At 40.7% G+C, this 18,796-nt stretch overlaps 2 protein-coding genes and 1 pseudogene across 2 annotated transcripts in view; 1 reads left to right on the plus strand and 2 right to left on the minus strand.

The window, feature by feature from the left end:
• Window positions 1-18,796, minus strand: part of SKIC3 (SKI3 subunit of superkiller complex) — a 159,340-nt gene that overhangs the window by 124,643 nt on the left and 15,901 nt on the right. The gene's annotated exons all lie outside the window — the stretch shown is intronic.
• ARSK (arylsulfatase family member K) overlaps window positions 1-18,796 on the plus strand; it is a 58,980-nt gene that overhangs the window by 23,244 nt on the left and 16,940 nt on the right. Inside the window, exon 4 of the mRNA XM_086413189.1 lies at window positions 13,097-13,379. Coding sequence (XP_086269315.1) covers window positions 13,097-13,379 — 283 coding nt within the window. The remainder of the gene's footprint in view (window positions 1-13,096; window positions 13,380-18,796) is intronic.
• On the minus strand, window positions 16,563-18,666 carry LOC147369989 (RNA N(6)-adenosine-methyltransferase METTL16-like; annotated as a pseudogene).

Here is an 18,796-nt window from a genome sequence, read left to right on the forward strand (position 1 = left end):
AAAATTAAAATTTCTTTACTTGCAAAAAAAAAAAAAACGCCTTCAAGCAGCAATTCCTGTAATGTGTTTCAGTCTGAGATCACTTGTAGCTTTTTTCTATAAGAATTCTCAGAATTCTCATTGTTATATGCAGTACTTTTTCTTTTCTTTTTTTTTGCATACAAAAGCTCCAATTAGAATCTAGTCTTTTCAAGCTCTGAAAGTATGCCTTTAAGAGGACAGTATGTCCAGTCCTTCCCCTGACATTTCTTACAGACTCTTAAAAGTACCTTTTGCACTAGAGAAAATGTCAATCCTATTTTGTAATAGTTTTGTAAAGTTATTTATGGGTATCAAGCCTCAAAAGAAGTGGAGGATTACGACAGCAAAACTGTCTCAGAATATCTACACAAAGTTGCTGGATCCTCCGAAGTTTAGCGCCTATTTCTATATTGAGCTTGACTGTTGTTTCTATAAATTGATTTTTTAAGCAGTTTTGGGTGTATATATATATAGGTAGATGCAAAGATAAAAATACTGATCCACTTTATAAAACTATGAACTTTTGAGACTTCCCTGGTGGTCCAGTGGCTGGCACTCTGCACTCCTAATGCAAGGGGCCCAGGTTCCATCCCTGGTCAGGGAACCAGATCTTACATGCCAGAGCTAAGACCTGGAAGACCCAAATAAACAAAGTAATTTAAAGAAAAAAAAAAAAAACTACTTTTTTGAATGAGTGATAGTTTTGTGCTGACACTTAACCCAAATGACAAGATTTCTAAGGTAGTATTCATGTTAGAAACTGCCCACTAAAATCTTAGGTTACCCTCTACTGAGTCTTGAGCAAGAAATAAAAAAAAAAAATCCTTAGGTCACTCAACTCGATCCTTAGAATCAACCAAGCTGGAGACCTAGACTCAGAAAACAGGAATCAGAAAAGGCTCCAGGTCTGAGAGCACCCCAAAGTCACGCCCAGAAACAGGCCGGTCAGATCACTGCAGCTATGGCACTGCTGCTATCACGCATCTCTAGCTGATCCTATGTCTTTGTCACTCTCAAGATTCAGAATCCCAGGACCTGGGTGTCAAATGGGCAACCCAGGTCACTAGCCTACTCCCCAGGTGCCTGGGGTCATAGCCAGAGGGCTTATCACCCACACTTCAGCTTCTGTAATGGACAAGGGCATTTCCCCTTTCATTAGAACCCACATAATAGGAAATTCTGTCCACACAAGGGCAGGTGGTCTGGAAAACATCACAGCAACAACTTGGCTGTCTTAGTATACCATGTCCAGCAACTCACTGAGCTAATCTGCCAAGTTTTAGTTACCCAGGAGATTTTAAATAATTCCCACAGTGATGTCATTCATACCCCCATTACCATGAAAGTTACCCAGTTTAAATGAATTTATTTGATCAGAGTGACCTAGAGGATAATGATATCAATCATGATTAAGCTCTTCCTACCTTCTAGGCCCTGCGTTAGGTTTAAGATAAAATATTTCCAAAAAAGTCACTGTGTATCTTCATAGGCTTGGTAAATCATATATTCAGAAACATAGATTGAAGGTTTGCAAATGGATCAAAAGATTAATTATGCAGTGAAAAGGAATTTGGATTATCAGCCTAAGAACAGGGACTGTTGTTAACACTGATCTCAAGAGATGGAATAAATGAATGTGTTAGTCACTCAGTCATGTCCGACTCTTTGGGAACCCATGGACTGTAGCCCACCAGGCTCCTCTGTCCATGGAATTCTCCAGGAAAGAATACTGGAGTGGGTTGCCATTTCCTTTTCCAGGGAATCTTCCTGACCCAGGGATCGAACCCAGGCGTTCTGCATTGCAGGCGGACTCTTTACTATCTGAGCTACCAGGGAAGCTTCAAAAGATGGAACTGGGAATAATTCTGATTCTAATACAGCTTTAAGGACCTCAATAAGCAGGAGTCAGGAGAACTTTATCCTGGTTCTCTGTTGTTAACTTATGACTTGTTTGTCTCCTCAGCTCTGGGTCTTTTCTCAGCTACATTACTTCCAGCTAGAACTCTGACTTGCACGATGCTTTTTGACTCAAGATCCATCTCCTTTTACTGACTTTCTCAACCTCATAGCTGCATTCTAGAGAATCACCAGTTACCTGTTTTTCTTTCCGAATTCAAATTCTATAAACAAGGACGATGGGCTCAACACATGTTTCATCCCAGACTCCATCATAATCACTGACCAGATTAAGGACCCAAGGGTCTGGTCCTCAGGTCAGGTGCCCACCCCTGGCCAGTTGACAAGATAGGAGAAACCTTAAATCCTACACAGTGTAGTCATCTGGGTCACCTCTTCAGTAAGGGTTGTGGACATGGTAACATGTTCAATGCAGAGACTACTTAGTTAATTATTAATGAAAGATTTACTGGGGGATAATCCACCCACTTTATCTTTCGTATATGATGACATTTTGTCCAGGTTGTATTTTCTGTATAATACTGAAAGGCAACAGCTTACAAAAAATTTTAAATGTTAGTCACTTAAGTTGAGATGTTAAATTACTCTAAAAGTGTAATGAAAATCTCCTCCTTATCTGATGTAAGTAGTCAATGTGATCTAAACCATTAGAGGTATAATCAAAACTAAACTATTTTATCCCAGTTGCTTTTTCCGCAAGGTAGCAAATCGTCTTTTAATTTTGTGAAGTATAGTAGTAGAAGGAGTTTATGCTTGAGGAGATGTGAGGTGGTAGTATTATTTTGATTGCTAAGGGAGTTACCTCAAGTTCCAGCCTAGCACAATGCCTTGCACATGGTAGACATTCAGTAACTATTTCTTGAATTAAATCAAAAAGCCTGTCTTTATTTGAAACCAAACTGCAGCAAATATTCTGTTAAGGGCTACAGTCACTGTCACCTAGGTATTCAAAGTTCTAAAAATTGATGCTTCCACAGTGATGAATTCACTAACAGACTAGAAAATGGTTACAAAAAAGTTCACAACCTCAAGTCCATGAAACCCCTGAGTGCCCCCCAACATCAAGAGAAACAAACCTTTTGTTTGAAATTTATTTACTATTATACAATTGTATAATAATGTATAATTGCATAAATGTATTTACAATAAATATATAATAAAATAACACAGAATTAATAACTATTATTATTCACTCAACTAAAACAGACTGTTTTGTGAGTGATGATGAATATATGCAAAGATAGATGACAGCCTTGTGAGTCCCTTTAAAAAAAATGGTGTGTTTCTCAACTTTGAGAGAAGAACATTTAATGGGTATGAATATGAATCCCATTTTCTCTCATTGAATTTATTAGGTTGATAGTGAAATTTGCAAGGACATGATTCAGAATTGTAATTTTTCCATGCAAGAGACTTATTCAAGACACATTAGCTGTTAATGCCCTGTCAAGAACAATGATTCTTTGTGTGAGAGAAAGAGATCCATTTCCATATAATTCTTAAAGTCTGAGACACTTTAATTATTTAGTAATCTTAGGAAGCTGAAGGTTTATGCCTAGCCTCCTAATTCATTTTGAAAGAAAACTGTTATTTTCTCATCAATTTTAATGTGTGATATTTTTTCAAAGGTTATTGTTGCTATGTAAATTCACCCAGTGCTACCTGTGGGCTGACTGTATCCAATACTGCAGTGGCAGAATTTGGCACATTGGCACAGAAAACCCACACAACAATGGCATAGATACAGAGTTATGCAATAATTAATTGCTAATATGTTAGTTTTATTTTCCATCCATATTAGGAGATTTTGCTGTTAAAAAAGAATTAATAAAATTGCTGATCATTGGACAGTGCATTTAGCCATCACCTTGTTTTTTGGAATAGATCCAGTTCTTATTCATGGGCTACTATGGAAACTATTTTAATTATCTCATCTAAAAATTGAGGCTCTTAAGCATAAAAATTGGTACACTGTTATGTGGAGCAGTGCATCTCAAAATGTGACATACATGCAGATCTGCTGGGCACCTCATTAAATGCCCTTTCCAGTTCAGTGGGTCTGGGACGGGGCTCGAAATTCTGCTTATTTAACAAGGTGATGCTGATGCTGCTTGAAGTAGCAAAGATATAAGGAACTGGACCTCAGAGGGAGGTAAGCCAAGGTATAGTCAATTGTGAATGCCTTTATCAGAAACACGTGGTTACTTTTGTATCCCTTTGAGAAGCCTCACTTGCATTTCCTCAAAGAGGTAAAATAAACTTTGGACCACTTAGGAGAGGCACTTGGTATACATGTGCAAAATGACTCATTGAAGCCTAAGTTTATAGAGAACAGTTTCCTTTGAGATAGGTGTATTCCACATCCAAGCTCCCACGTGAGGCTTCATTACAGTTGTCTCTACTACTGTACACCCAGGAGAGTGAAAAAAAGCAACCAAAAAAAAGTCTTACTATCATTATGACAATAGTTTTGACCTCGTGGACCTCTTGAAAGCTTCTTGGGGACCTCCCAGAGATGGCTGGGCCACACTCTAAGAAATGCTGGCATGTAGGAAACTGTACATTGTATGTTCGTGCCTATTTTCAAGTTCAGTTCAGTTCAGTCACTCAGTCGTGTCCAACTCTTTGCAACCTCATGACCTGCAGCACGCCAGGCCTCCCTGTCCATCACCAACTCCCGGAGTCCACCCAAACCCATGTCCATTGAGTCAGTGATGCCATCCAAACATCTCATCCTCTGTTGTCCCCTTCTCCTCCCACCCTCAATCTTTCCCAGCATCAGGGTCTTTGCAAATAAGTCAGCTCATCAGGTGGCCAAAGTAAGAGTGTAAATTTATAATGAGAGGAGTCAATGAATCAAAGTCTCTAAACCAGGGATCCCCAAGCTCCCCTAGTACCTCCTGTCAGATCAGCGGCAGCATGAGATCAGAAATAAAGTGCAAACTGTAATGTGCTTGAATCATCCTGAAACCATCCCCCCGCCCCCACCCCTGGTCTGTATAAAAACTGTCTTCTGTGAAATCAGTCCCTGGTGCCAAAAAAAGTTTAGGGACTGCTGATCTAAAGCACAGGTAGTTTTCATTCCTCACCATAAATACAAGCCTTTTTATTATTATTATTATTATTGTCCTGATTGAAAGCACACTCTTAATATTCCAGACAAAGTACACAGAAATGGAATGAAAAGAAATTTGTCCCAAATACCCCCAGTGAGCAACTAATGAGAAAGTTTTCTATTTCGAGGAGGTTATAGCAAGTCACGGAGAGTAGGAGGTCAGGGGAGGCATGCTGAGCAGTAAGACAAAGCAGGTCTAAGCACATGGTCAAAACATAATGTTTCCTGGTGCAACAGTTTGACCCGGTTAAAGAGGAATGAAAACATTGGTTGTTTAGTAGAGAAAATTATAACTTTAAGAGTTATCTTTCTGTCACAGTGAAAAAGTGAAAGTCGCATCTGACTCTTTGCCAACACCATAGACTCTACAGTCCATGGAATTCTCCAGGCCAGAATACTGGAGTGGTAGCCCTTCCCTTCTCCAGGGGATCTTCCCAACCCAGGGATCGAACCCAGGTCTCTCGCATCGCAGGTGGATTATTCACCAGCCGAGCCACCAGGGAAGCCCGAGAATACTGGAGTGGGTAGACTATCCCTTCTCCAGTGGATCTTCCCGACCCAGGAATCAACCCGGGGTCTCCTGCATTGCAGGCGGATTCTTTCCCTACTGAGCTCTCAGGTGCTGATGGCAGTTCTGTCGCAGTCATTGCCGTCAATGGATGCAGTTGTATATTCATATTGTCTTTCCTTATTTTCCTCATTAGTGTTACTTGCCAAGGGAACTTTGGGCTGGGAAAAGGGACTCTGAACTGAGAGGTGCAGCTCCTGGACCACCTACTGCTTATACTGCATCCGCGTAACAAGGGCCCAGGCTGGCCCAGGGAGCAGTGAGAGTGAATGGTGAATCAATGCTGATTATAACTGTTAGTATGTACTGGGCTTCCCTGGTGGCTCAGCGGTGAAGAATCCGCCTGCAGGAGGCAACGGGTTCGAACCCTGGGCCGAGAAGATTCCCCTGAAGAAGGAAATGGCAACCCACTCCAGTATTCTTGCCTAGGAAATCCCATGGATAGAGGAGACTAGTGGGCTACAGTCCATAGGGTCGCAAAGAGTTGGACGCAACTGAAGTGACTTATCATGTACACATGCATTAATATGTATTGAATATATAAAAAGTGCTAAATGTTTTTTAAGTTATAAAAAAGTTGTTATTTTATACTTAGGCACAATGCTTGAACATGGGTCAACTAATCAATCAAAGTATTACCCTCTTGATCAGCTAGGTTACTCAGGAGTCTTGGGATAGCCAGAAAGAGGCAAAAGGGAAAATTAGGACAGAGGAACCTTTACCTTCAACCATAATCCTGTCTCTGCTGCCCTAGTAATGATGAAAGCATTGTTATACTCCACTTCCAGCAGTCACAGGAATCATGCCCAAAGCCCACACATTCAGAAACAGACAAAAGAAGATGCCACTAAGATAGGAGGGTAAATCACGTGTTATTTAGAAAAAATGGCAAAAATGGAGCTAAGTTTGAAATTAGTTGTAATAGTATGACTGGGCCAAAATTAAGTTGATTTAAGCCTTTTTATCTGTAAGGGGACCAACCTGGGCCAAAAATAACCTTAGAAACAAAGAACTATTAAAAGGGAAAAAAAAAGAAAGGGGCATAACTTTGCCAGAAGGATTAAATGAAATCACACTTACTCATTGCTGTGGCAAAAGATGGCAATCTGAGTTCAATATAGCCATCTTTCAAGCACGATCTTTCCTTGAGATGTAATAGGCTCACTCATGACTGAGGAGGCTGGTTAGCCCGACCAGAGCAACAGTCTACACCTGTGTCAATCCAGAGCCTAGTAAAAGCTCTGATCACCATTCAAGGCTCTGCCCCCAACTCCAGAGTGTCCTAAAATTTAGCTCAGTTCCACAAGTTCAGGGTTCAGTATACAAGACGGCCCCCACTACCCCACTTCAGACACAAATCACGTGTCCAGGTCTGCCACCTATGCTTGTGACTGGACCAACTGTAAAATCAGAGGGTCCCATGACCTCTTCCTTGGGTTAATTTGCTACAGTGGCTCACAGAACTCAGAGAAACATTTTACTTACTAGATTACCAGTTTATTATGAACCAGTGAACCAGTGAAGTTGTTCAGTCATGTCTGACTCTTTGCAATTTCATGGACTGTAGCCTACCAGGCTCCTCCATCCATGGAATTTTCTGGGCAAGAGTACTGGAGTGGGTTGCCATTTTGTTCTCCAGGGGATCTTTCCAACCCAGAGATCGAACCCAGGTCTCCTGCATTGCAGGCAGATGCTTTACCGTCTGAGCCACCAGGGAAGCCCAGTTTATTATAAAAGGATATAATTCAGAAACAGCCAAATGTAAAAGATGCCTGGGGAAAGGGCACGATGCTTTCATGCCTTCTTCTAAGCCCACCCCTCTTCCACCCCTCCCTCCACCCTCTCATTTTTTGGATTTTATAGGGAGGTGTGTGTGCATGCTAAGTCACTTCGGTCATGTCCAACTCTTTGTGATGCTATGGACTGTGGCCTGCCAGGCTCCTCTGTCCATGGGATTCTCTAACCAAAATGGAGGTTGCCATACCCTCCTCCCAGGGGATCTTCCCAGCCCAGGGACTAAACTAGTGTCTCTTACATCTCCTGCATTGACAAGCAGGCTCTTTACCCCAGCGCCACCTGGGAAGCCCTTATAGGGAGACATGATTGATTAGATCACTGACCACTGGTGATTGAAATCAATTTCGATTCCCTCTCCAATCTCCTCCCTCCCTGGAGGTCAGAGGCAGGCAATAGGACTAAAAATGTCAACCCTCTAATCTCTTTGTTGTTTAGGGCAAACAGGCCCCAACCTAGGTAAGGTGCAAAAGTAACCCCGTTAACATAACAGAAGACACTTTGGCTGGTTTCATCTCTTAGAAAATTCTGAGGGTTTTAGGAAATTGTATCAGAATCAGTGATGGAAACCAAATATATACTTTTCATTATAAATCACAATATCACACTGGACAACTAATCAGGTTGCATTAGAAGGTTTGCTGTAATTTCCTTGTTCCCTGTAATCATTTCTCAGCCATTTGTTCCCATATAATACTCCTTGGTTGAAAAGAAAGCACTTTGGTTCCTAAACAGCTTGTATGAATCTCAGTGAGCTATTTCTGCTTACCACAAAATCGTAGAGCTCTACCACAAGTATTGCTGGTGTGATAAACCCCTAGCATCCCACTCTTCTGCAATAATAATGATCACACGGGGTTTTCTCATTCAGCAATGATATAAATGAAAGATTGAGAAACTGTTACATTGTTTGGTAGTGTGATAACTTTTACCATACTTACTGTTTTAGGGATTTCCATTTGCTATACAGAATTAACTAGAATCTCTTAGATGTAATTCTGCTGAGATTCTGGTTTTCATTACTTTTATCAAACTATATTGAATATCTGCTTCCCTGGTGGCTCAGTAATAAAGAATCCACCTGCCAGGGCAAGAGACATGAGTTCAGTCCCCGGGTAGGGAAGATCCCCTGGAGAAGGAAATGGCAACCCACTAGCATATTCTTGCCTGGAGAATTTCATAGCCTGGCGAGCTACAGTCCATGGGGTCACAAAGAGTTGGACACGACTGAGTGACTAAGTATGATACTGAGTATCTACTGTGAAAAATTGTTTTTATTACAGTTGCTTAAACTTATTTATCTGTCTTCAAGAGGCAGATAAAAGTTCTATTTAGTTCACCTATGAACCATTAGCTACTTTGTGTGGTTTGAAGTTTCCATTATGTGGAGTGTTATGTTTTAATATTAAAAAGTCTTTATTTCTATGTTGGTGTTTGAATTTTTTAAGCTCTCTTCTTAATTGATAATGTATTTCAGAGGTGTTTGCCTTAACAAAACTCATAAAAAACAGGCTTCTTAGAAATTGCTTCCTGAACAGTTACGCCACTCAATATCACAGTAATCCAGGTCTATGCCCCAACAAGTAATGCTGAAGAAGCTGAAGTCGAACGGTTCTATGATGACCTACAAGACCTTCTGGAAATAACACCCAAAAAAGATGTCCTTTTCATCATAGGGGACTGGAATGCAAAAGTAGGAAGTCAAGAGATACCTGGAGTAACAGGCAAATCTAGCCTTGGAGTACAGAATGAAGCAGGACAAAGGCCAACAGAATTTTTCCCGAACAACTGGTCATAGCAAACACCCTCTTCCAGCAACACAAGAGAAGACTCTACACATGGACATCACCAGATGGTCGACACCAAAATCAGATTGATCATAGTCTTTGCATCCAAAGATGGAGATGCTCTATACAGTCAGCAAAAACAAGACCAGGAGCTGACTGTGGCTCAGATCATGAACTCCTTATTGCCAAATTCAGACTTAAATTGAAGAAAGCAGGGAAAACCATTAGACCATTCAGGAATGACCTAAATCAAATCCCTTATGATTATACAATGGAAGTGAGAAATAGATTCAAGGGATTAGATCTGATAGACAGAGTGCCTGAAGAACTATGAATGGAGGTTTGTGACATTGTATAGGAGGCAGTGACCAAGACCATCCTCAAGAAAAAGAAATGCAGAAAAGCAGGATGGTTGTCTGAGGAGGCCTTACAAATAACTGAGGAAAGAAGAGAAGCTAAAGGCAAAGGAGAAAAGGAAAGATATATCCATTTGAATGCAGAGTTCCAAAGAATAGCAAGGAGAGATAAGAAAGTCTTCCTCAGTAAGCAGTGCAAAGAAATAGAGGAAAACAATAGAATGGGAAAGACTAGAGATCTCTCCAAGAAAATCAGAGATACCAAGGGAACATTTCATGCAAAGATGGACACAATAAAGGACAGAAATGGTATGGACCTAACAGAAGCAGAAGATGTTAAGAAGAGGTGGCAAGAATACACATAAGAACTGTACAAAAAAAGATCTTACCAGATAACCACGATGGTGTGATCACTCACCTAGAGCCAGATATCCTGGAATGTAAAGTCAAGTGGGCCTTAGGAAGAATCACTACTAACAAAGCTAGTGGAGGTGATGGAATTCCAGTTGAGCTATTTCCAATCCTAAATGATGATGCTGTGAAGAGCTGCACTCTATATGCCAGCAAATCTGGAAAACTCCGCAGTGACCACAGGACTGGAAAAGGTCAGTTTTCATTCCAATCCCAAAGAAAGGCAATGCCAAAGAATGCTCAAACTACTGCACAATTGCAGTCAGTTCACACGCTAGTAAAGTAATGCTCAAAATTCTCCAAATGATGCTTCAACAGTACGTGAACCATGAACTTCCAGATGTTCAAGCTGGATTTAGAAAAGGCAGAGGAACCGGAGATCAAATTACCTACATCTGCTGGATCATCAAAACAGCAAGAAAATTCCAGAGAAATATCTACATCTGCTTTATTGACTACACCAAAGCCTTTGACTGTGTGGATCACAATAAACTGTGGAAAATTCTTCAAGAGATGGGAATACCAGACCACCTGACTTGCCTCCTGAGAAATCTGTATGCAGGTCAAGAAGCAACAGTTAGAATGAGACATGGAACAACAGACTGGTTCCAAATAGGAAAAGGAGTATGTCAAGGCTGTATATTGTCACCCTGCTTATTTAACTTATATGCAGAGTATATCATGCGAAATGCCAGGCTGGATGAAGCTCAAGCTGGAATCAAGACTGTTGGGATAAATATCAATAACCTCAGATATGCAGATGACACCACCCTAAGCAGAAAGTGAAGAAGAACTAAAGAGCCTCTTGATTAAAGTGAAAGAGGAGAGTGAAAAACTTGACTTAAAACTCAACATTCAAAGAACTAAGATCATGGCATTTGGTCCCATCACTTTATGCCAAATTGATGGGAAAACAAACAATGGAAACAGTGAGAGACTTTATTTTCTGGGCTTCAAAATCACTGCAGATGGTGACAGCAGCCATGAAATAAAATGATGTTTGCTCCTTGGAAGAAAAGCTTTGAAAAAAGCAGAGACATTACTTTGCCAACAAAGGTCCATCTAGTCAAAGCTATAGTTTTTCCAGTGGTCATGTATGGATCTGAGAGTTGGACCATAAAGAAAGTTGAGCACCGAAGAATTGATGGTTTTGAACTGTGGTGTTGGAGAAGACTCTTGAGAGTCCCTTGGACTGCAAGGAGATCCAACCAGTCAATCCTAAAGGAAATCAGTCCTAAATATTCATTGGAAGGACTGATGCTGAAGCTGAAGCTCCAATACTTTGACCACCTGATTCAAAGAACTGACTCATTGGAAAAGACTCTGATGCTGGGAAGGATAGAGGGCAGGAGGAGAAGGGGATGACAGAAGATGAAATGGTTGGATGGCATCACTGACTTGATGGACATGAGTTTGCGCAAGCTCCTGGAGCTGATGATGGACAGGGAAGCCTAGCGTGATGCAGTCCATGGGGTCGAAAAGAGTTGGACACGACTGAGTGACTTAACTGAGGTAAGTGCTCTTTGGAAGAAAAGCTATGACCAACCTAGATAGCATATTAAAAAACAGAAACATTACTTTGCCAACAAAGGTCCATCTAGTCAAGCTATGGTTTTTCTAGTAGTCATGTATGGAATTGAGAGTTGGACTATAAAGAAAGCTGAGTGCTAAAGAATTGATGCTTTTGAACTGTGGTGTTGGAGAAGACTCTTGAGAGTCCCTTGGACTGCAAGGAGATCCAACCAGTCCATTCTAAAGGAGATCAGTCCTGTGTGTTCGTTGGAAGAACTGATTCTGAAGTTGAAACTTTAATGCTTTGGCCACATGATGTGAAGAACCGACTCATTGGAAAAGTCCCTGATGCTGGGAAGGATTGAAAGCAGGAGGAGAAGGGGATGACAGAGGATGAGATGATTGGATAGTATCACCGACTGGATGGACAAGAGTTTGAGTAAACTCCAGGAATTGGTGACAGACAGGGAAGCCTGGCGTGCTGCAGTCCATGGGGTCCCAAAGAGTCAGACACGACTGAGTGACTGAACTGAACTGAAACAGTTATGCCAACTAAAAATCTATATTGATTGAGAAAAAGTAGTAGTACTACTACTTACTTATCAAGTGATAAGATAAAATGTTTGAAGAAATTTAATTGATCGTATCATTTAGCTTTTAAACTACCAGGTAAAGAAAACATATCTAGTTGATCATGGACAGGAAATCTGCATGACATTTTGGCTTAGTTAGCTTTGTTGTTGTTTAGTCACTAAGTCATGTCCGACACTTTGCGACCCCATGGACTGTAGCCCCCCAGCTCCTCTGTCCATGGGATTCTCCAGGCAAGAATACTGGAGTGGGCTGCCATTAGTCATATTCAAAATTGTTCTCATAGTAAGAAAAGGTAGGGCTGGAAACAATGTAGAACATGAGAGTTGAGAAACACATAAGGTACCCGTGGGAGGTAAGAATTTTATAAATATAAGGATTTGGTAATAGGAGGAAATTATAGTAGCTTTGGTTAGAAATACTACTTTTCTTATTCTAACAAGAAAAAAATGTTAAAATTCGGAAGCAATACTAGGAGTTTGAAGTATTTTGTTATTTTACTAAATATTATGTTGAGAAAAAGTAACCTTCATAAATAATCTCTCTTAATTTTGAAGAACATATAAGGTAATATTTGATTCTTGTTATTTTTTTCTTGGTTTTTGAATTTGCAGTGCTCAGCATCTTTCTTAATGAGACCTCATACAATCAGTCCAAACATTTACATGACCAAGTCTAAAAATTCTTTTCCATATTGCTCTCTTATATTTATGCTTGCTGCTGCTGCTGCTAAGTCGCTTCAGTCGTGTCCGACTCTGTGCGACCCCAGAGACGGCAGCCCACCAGGCTCCCCCGTCCCTGGGATTCTCCAGGCAAGAACACTGGAGTGGGTTGCCATTTCCTTCTCCAGTGCATGAGAGTGAAAAGTGAAAGTGAAGTCACTCAGTCGTGTCTGACTCTTCACAACCCCATGGACTGCAGCCTACCAGGCTCCTCCGTCCATGGGATTTTCCAGGCAAGAGTACTTAGTTTTAAAAACTTTTCAAACACCTTACAATGTATCTGTCCTCTTTTGGCCCCTCAGCAATCGTGTGGAAGCCTGGACAAGAGATGTTGCTTTCTTACTCAGACAGGAAGGCAGGCCTATGGCTAATCTTGCCCCTAAAAAGACTAAAGTAAGAGTGATGGAAGTGGACTGGAAGAATACAGACAGAGCGGTAAAGTGGTTACGAAAGGAGGCAAGTAATTCCACTCAACCATTTGTTCTGTACTTGGGATTAAATTTACCACACCCGTATCCTTCACCATCTTCAGGAGAAAATTTTGGATCTTCAACTTTTCACACATCTCGTTATTGGCTTAAAAAGGTAGGTGTATACTGTGTGTCCTCAAAAGTATAAGCTAACGTTTTATCTATATGTTATTGTTACTTGCCCACTGTTTCTTTTATTATCATTTTACAGAAAATTTTGAAAACTGTATAATCACCTTAAATCTAACTTGACAAAAACTAAAGGGACCATTTTACAAAAATGTGATGTGTTAAAACTCAGAAACTGCTTCTGAGTTGAACACATTGAATATAATACGTCTGTTATATGCATTGCACGTATATGTTTAAAAGACCTTCTCTAGGAAGTCCAGGCAGTCTTCGCTTTGCACAGCTAAGGAGAGTAATAATGACTGTGCAAGCTGAAACTGTACAAAGAGCTCTTAATAGTCATTTGGGAAAACGACCATTTTTCTAGGACACTAAAAAACATTTAGTCAAAACATTTAAAACTCTTCTTTTGGATTATAAATGTATAGGGAAATGACAACATAGTAAAACTGATGTTTATTTAATGCACTGCAATTGAAAACACTGGAAACATTAAGAATTAAAATGTTTTTGTTTTTGTAAAAAAATCCAAATCAAGAGTAGTTTGAACAGTGCTTGCCTTCGCATTGTGTAACTTAATATATAGAGCAAGATCTTCTCTGTGTCTTGGGAATTTTTCATATTTCTTTCTAAATCTGGGTCACCCTCCAACATTTGACCCTTGTACTTTCATATTTCGGAGAGCTCCTTTAATGTGAAGATTTCTGCTAGTGTCACTTCCTCAAGGTCATGTTCATCCTTTTCTCCATAAACACCTTCCTCATTGATGTCAATGTTTTCACTGAATTCCTCTGGCTGTGTATCTTGAGTGCACTGAATGGTGGCAAGGCCAGCATTTCCAGCTATTTTGTCTATAACTCCAGTTAATGTTTGATTAGAATTTCACTTCCAGTGTTATTGCTTATCTCTTTACTATATATTCATCTTTGTTGACCAATTTCCTCTTTTGATTATCCATTTTAATGTCACATGGATGTATCAGTGGGAGATGAGGAAGCAGACCACCTACATACTTTGCAGTCTGTTTATGTACGGAATAAAAGATGTGCAGTAACCAGTCACTGACAAATGCAGAAAGAAATGACATGATTAATCACTGATACACAGATGTAATCTACATCGTGATTTGTAGACTAAAGAACTAGCAGGATATGAATGTGAAAGTTTCTTCTTTATGAGGCAACTCACAGTCAATACACCTTGGTAATGATGCTGCTGCTGCTGCTGCTGCAGTTGTGTCCAACTCTTAGCAACCCCATGGACTGCAGCCTACCAGGCTCCTCTGTCCATGGGATTTGCCAGGCAAGAGCACTGGAGTGGGGTGCCATTGCCTTCTCCATGGTAATGATGACAAATTGATATTATAATAGAGTAGTCAAATCAGAGTCAGGCATACAAACTGGAGTCAAGCAGCCACTGAGGATCTGGTCTCAGACATGTCTCTGCACCACTGAAAACTTGAACTGTCTTTGAACTGTGGAGAAGGAAATGGCAACCCACTCCAGTGTTCTTGCCTGGAGAATCCCAGGGACGGGGGAGCCTGATGGGCTGCCGTTTATGGGGTCACACAGAGTCGGACACGACTGAAGCGATTTAGCAGCAGCAGCAGCAGCAGCAGACCAGCTGTATTCAGAACAACACGGGCCAGCTGCAGCCTTCTGCTCCCAAGGTCTCCGCTTGTAACTATGCAGTCATTTCAAACCCCAAACAACCTAAGCATCCTTACTGCTCACCAAATCCAATTACAATTCTTGATAAACAACTCATGGAACTGACCGTGGCCTTGCAGCTTTTTGCCTTTATAAGCCTCTCCCATTTTGTAATCCTGTGAAACTCTGGAAAGTGCAAACCCCAAATAAACACATTTTTATTTCAATCAGGTCTCCATTTCTGAAATTTTGGTTCACAGTAGCTGAAATTTGAACCTTGCTATAGGGGAACTGATATTATTAATATTTAAACTGTGGTAACTAATATATGTGCATACCTGAGTTATGCAAAGTGAGGACTGCCTGTGTTTTGAAATGTGTCACCTTAAATCAAATTTAAGTTACTTTAAAACCTCTATCCAGAAACTATGTTTTAAAGGAAATAATGTCAAAGTTTGTGTCTTAAAAAGTTCCAGCTGGCTCTATGTTGAAAAACTTGTCAGGAGTCAGTACTAGCCTAATGAAATGAGTCAAATAGTTTTTAAGTAAACAGTTAAGTATATATTTGAATTTTTTAAAGCTATCTGACTGGAAGATATATATGACTTAAGTCTGGTCTTAATGATTTTTCACCCAAACTGTAAGCATTTACATATATTAAAAAGTTGTATTTGTTCTTAACCAATATTTGGCTATCTCACTGGATATTGGCATTTTTACTAGTGAACTACTGGAAAAAAGAGTTTGGATTCTTAGGTTATTGATTCTGAAGTTTTGAATTGATCACACAACTATAGCAAAGTGACGCTTATTATGGATTAGAATACTGTCTAATATAGCTCATGTTTTTCACTGATACATATAATTTTTTTTAACTGCTACAAAATTACTTTAAACAGGTCAGAGGTAGGGGTATGGCTTCATTCTGCTGTATCTCAATCACATCTGGCAGTTTTGCTTACCTAATTCTGTTTCTGAAATAAGCAACGTCAAAACAGACAAGAGTCAGGAATGTGCCGATGTCTCCGTTTCCAGGCGCTCCCTGATACCAGCCCTTCTTCCTGGCATCACTGAGTTTTCTCTCCCTGATTTTCCCACCATTAGGTGGGCCAGTTCCTTTCTCTGAATTGATACAGGGGTCATCAATCATATGTACCCAAAGTCTTCAGTCTTAAGAATGATTTTAGAAGAGGGTACAGGGCTGTTCACCCTGACACCACCTCCATGGGGGGCAGGAGTGAGAAAGTCACCCCTCCTCAGGAAGCAAGCAAGGCTGACATAGAGGGCATGATGCTCTGTAAGTTCTGATCAGAATCAGACTACAAAAATTATCCTTCTGGTCTCAGAAAACCAGTCTGAAGTCAAGGTGATCAGCTTAAGTCAGGTTTAAATCCCTTATGAGTTTACCGATGGCTTTTTGTTGATGCTGATAAACACAATTCTTCCACTGAACTGCCATACTACAATGCCCTGTAATTTAAAAAATAGAAGAGGGATATTTAAAAATGGACTAATTTGTTTTTTTAAGATAATTCCACATAATGCTACCAGTGAGCTAATGATGGAATTCAGCTTGCCACCCCACAGGCCACACTCCAAAGCAAGCTGCCTTATAGAACTTTCCAACTGTGCAAAACTTTTGGAGTTAACTAGCAACAAGCCTGAAAATTTGATTACGTATATAAGTACAAAGCTGGTTCATCAAATCCCTGTTCTGGCCCTGGACCCAATGCATTTCAACTAAGGCATCATCTACCTCCTCCTTAACGTTTGTCAGACACTTGAATAGGTAATGTCCAGCCATTCCTTGGAGATGGTTCTCCTTTTCAGACCCTGGGTTGCTGAACTGCTCAGAAGCCTTGTGGTTCTGGGCTCCATTGCTAGAGCCTTTACGCCTTTCCAGAACCTCGGTCTCTCCCTTTTCCTCACTCCTTTCACCCTCCATGGGTTCTGGGTTTTCCTCCAGGGAGAGTCTGCCGCGGCCCTCCACAGTGGTAGTCTCACCTCCCGTGGAACAAGCTCTCCCAGCGCACTCTCCTGGGGGCCCCGAGTCACATGTTGGCTACTGCTGGACTTTTTGAAGGGGGACTTTTTCTCTTCCAAGGCTTCAGTGATGTTCTTGGGAGCAGGGGGAACCTCTCAGTCGTCTTACTCAGTCTCTTTTCTTCCTCCTTTAGTGAATCCAGAAGTTATCTCTATGGCTGTTAGAAGAAAAGGGCTAACTTCCTCCTTTTCACGGGGAACTCATTTATTCTAGACCTTCAGATCGGTGAGAAGTTTTTTTTCAATCCATGTCATCACACCACTATGCCTTCCACTGTCTCAGAGCCCAGAGATGATGCTTGAGGGCTAGTTCTTTCATCACAGACTCCAGTACAACGAACGTAATGGGCTTCCTTGGCTTCTCTTATGTTCTTTGCTTACTTGGTGGTGATGGTACTGTTACATCATCATAAAAACTCCAAGCCAAAGCCCATCTCATTGTCTGACCTTGGCAGACAATGACCTTGGCAGAGTAAGTGACTTTAGGAACCCCTTATATGCAAAATTCTTCCTTCAGAGGAGCCAGGCAGCATTTCTTTCTCAGCATACAGTTATACCACCTTAATCTTTCTTTAAGTTGTAAACTGTCATGGATGATCCTTCTAACAAACTCTAATTCACCTCCTTCTGCCACGATCTCTGTGATACCTCCTGTATTTACAGAACTTGGTAGGGGTCTTCAAGGATTCCAGGCGTTTACTCCCTGAGAATAGACACAACCAAGGGCCAGGTCAGAGCCAAGGGGAACCTGGAAAAAACAGTCTCAGCCTTGATACTATGATGAACTCCTTGATCAAACTGTTCCTGAAGTCCATGCTATTGCTGGATTTCTCAAATACATAAACCAGTAAACTTTCTTGTGAAGTCAATCTGGAATTGGATTTTCAGGTGCTTGATACCAGAAGCACACTAACTGATACAACTTCCAAAATAAAAGCTGCTCTTATTTTTGCAAACAAGGAAAACTTAAATATTCAACTACTTTAAAGGAGAAGATATTTTACCTTGGCTTCCAACTGACTGGCAAAAAAGAGAGGGTTGCACATGCAAAAGTCACAGATTATCTCAGATTCTTCCTTAAGAGCATCCATCAGGAGTGTCTTCTGTGGTACTTTTACCACCTTTATAAAATCAGATAAGTTATTCCATTCCACATTCTTCTTTGCATACTTGATATCGCATATCATCTACTTCTGTTGCATGAAATACCAGCCATTTAAAGTTGTTCCAAGTAAAGGATAGATGCAGGATGTCCCAGTACAGATGTCAGTTCCTCTTCAGAGAGTACTTTTGTAGAGTTCTGATGACCGACCAGATCCTCTACCCAGTGAATATACTTGAGTCTCAAGGAAACTGAAGGAATTATTCTCTCCAGCAGAATATCAGTAGAAAGTCCAAAATCTTCCCTTAGGAGAGTACAAGTCAGAGCTCTCACTGCTTTAGGGTCTTTAAAGTTAAGACTCACTCTTCCATAAAGATTTATCTGAATGTACTGCTTAAAATCCGGATATTTGGTGCCCGATATGCAAAGTCAGGAGGTTTGTCTTTGTATCTATTTCTTGCATACATGGATTTACTCAGAGCTACCTCTGAGGTCAAAGTTCCTGCCAGACGACTAGTCTATGGGGTTCTACAACTGCCGGGTCTTAAGCCACCTGCACTGGGAAGACTCTAGAAACGCAGATGTTGCGCTCCCAGCGTGCCGCCATCT

This window comes from Bos grunniens, chromosome 7, assembly GCF_055505025.1.
Source record: "Bos grunniens cultivar Pamir isolate PY7600 chromosome 7, Bosgru_T2T1.0, whole genome shotgun sequence".
Classification (NCBI taxonomy): domain Eukaryota; kingdom Metazoa; phylum Chordata; class Mammalia; order Artiodactyla; family Bovidae; genus Bos; species Bos grunniens.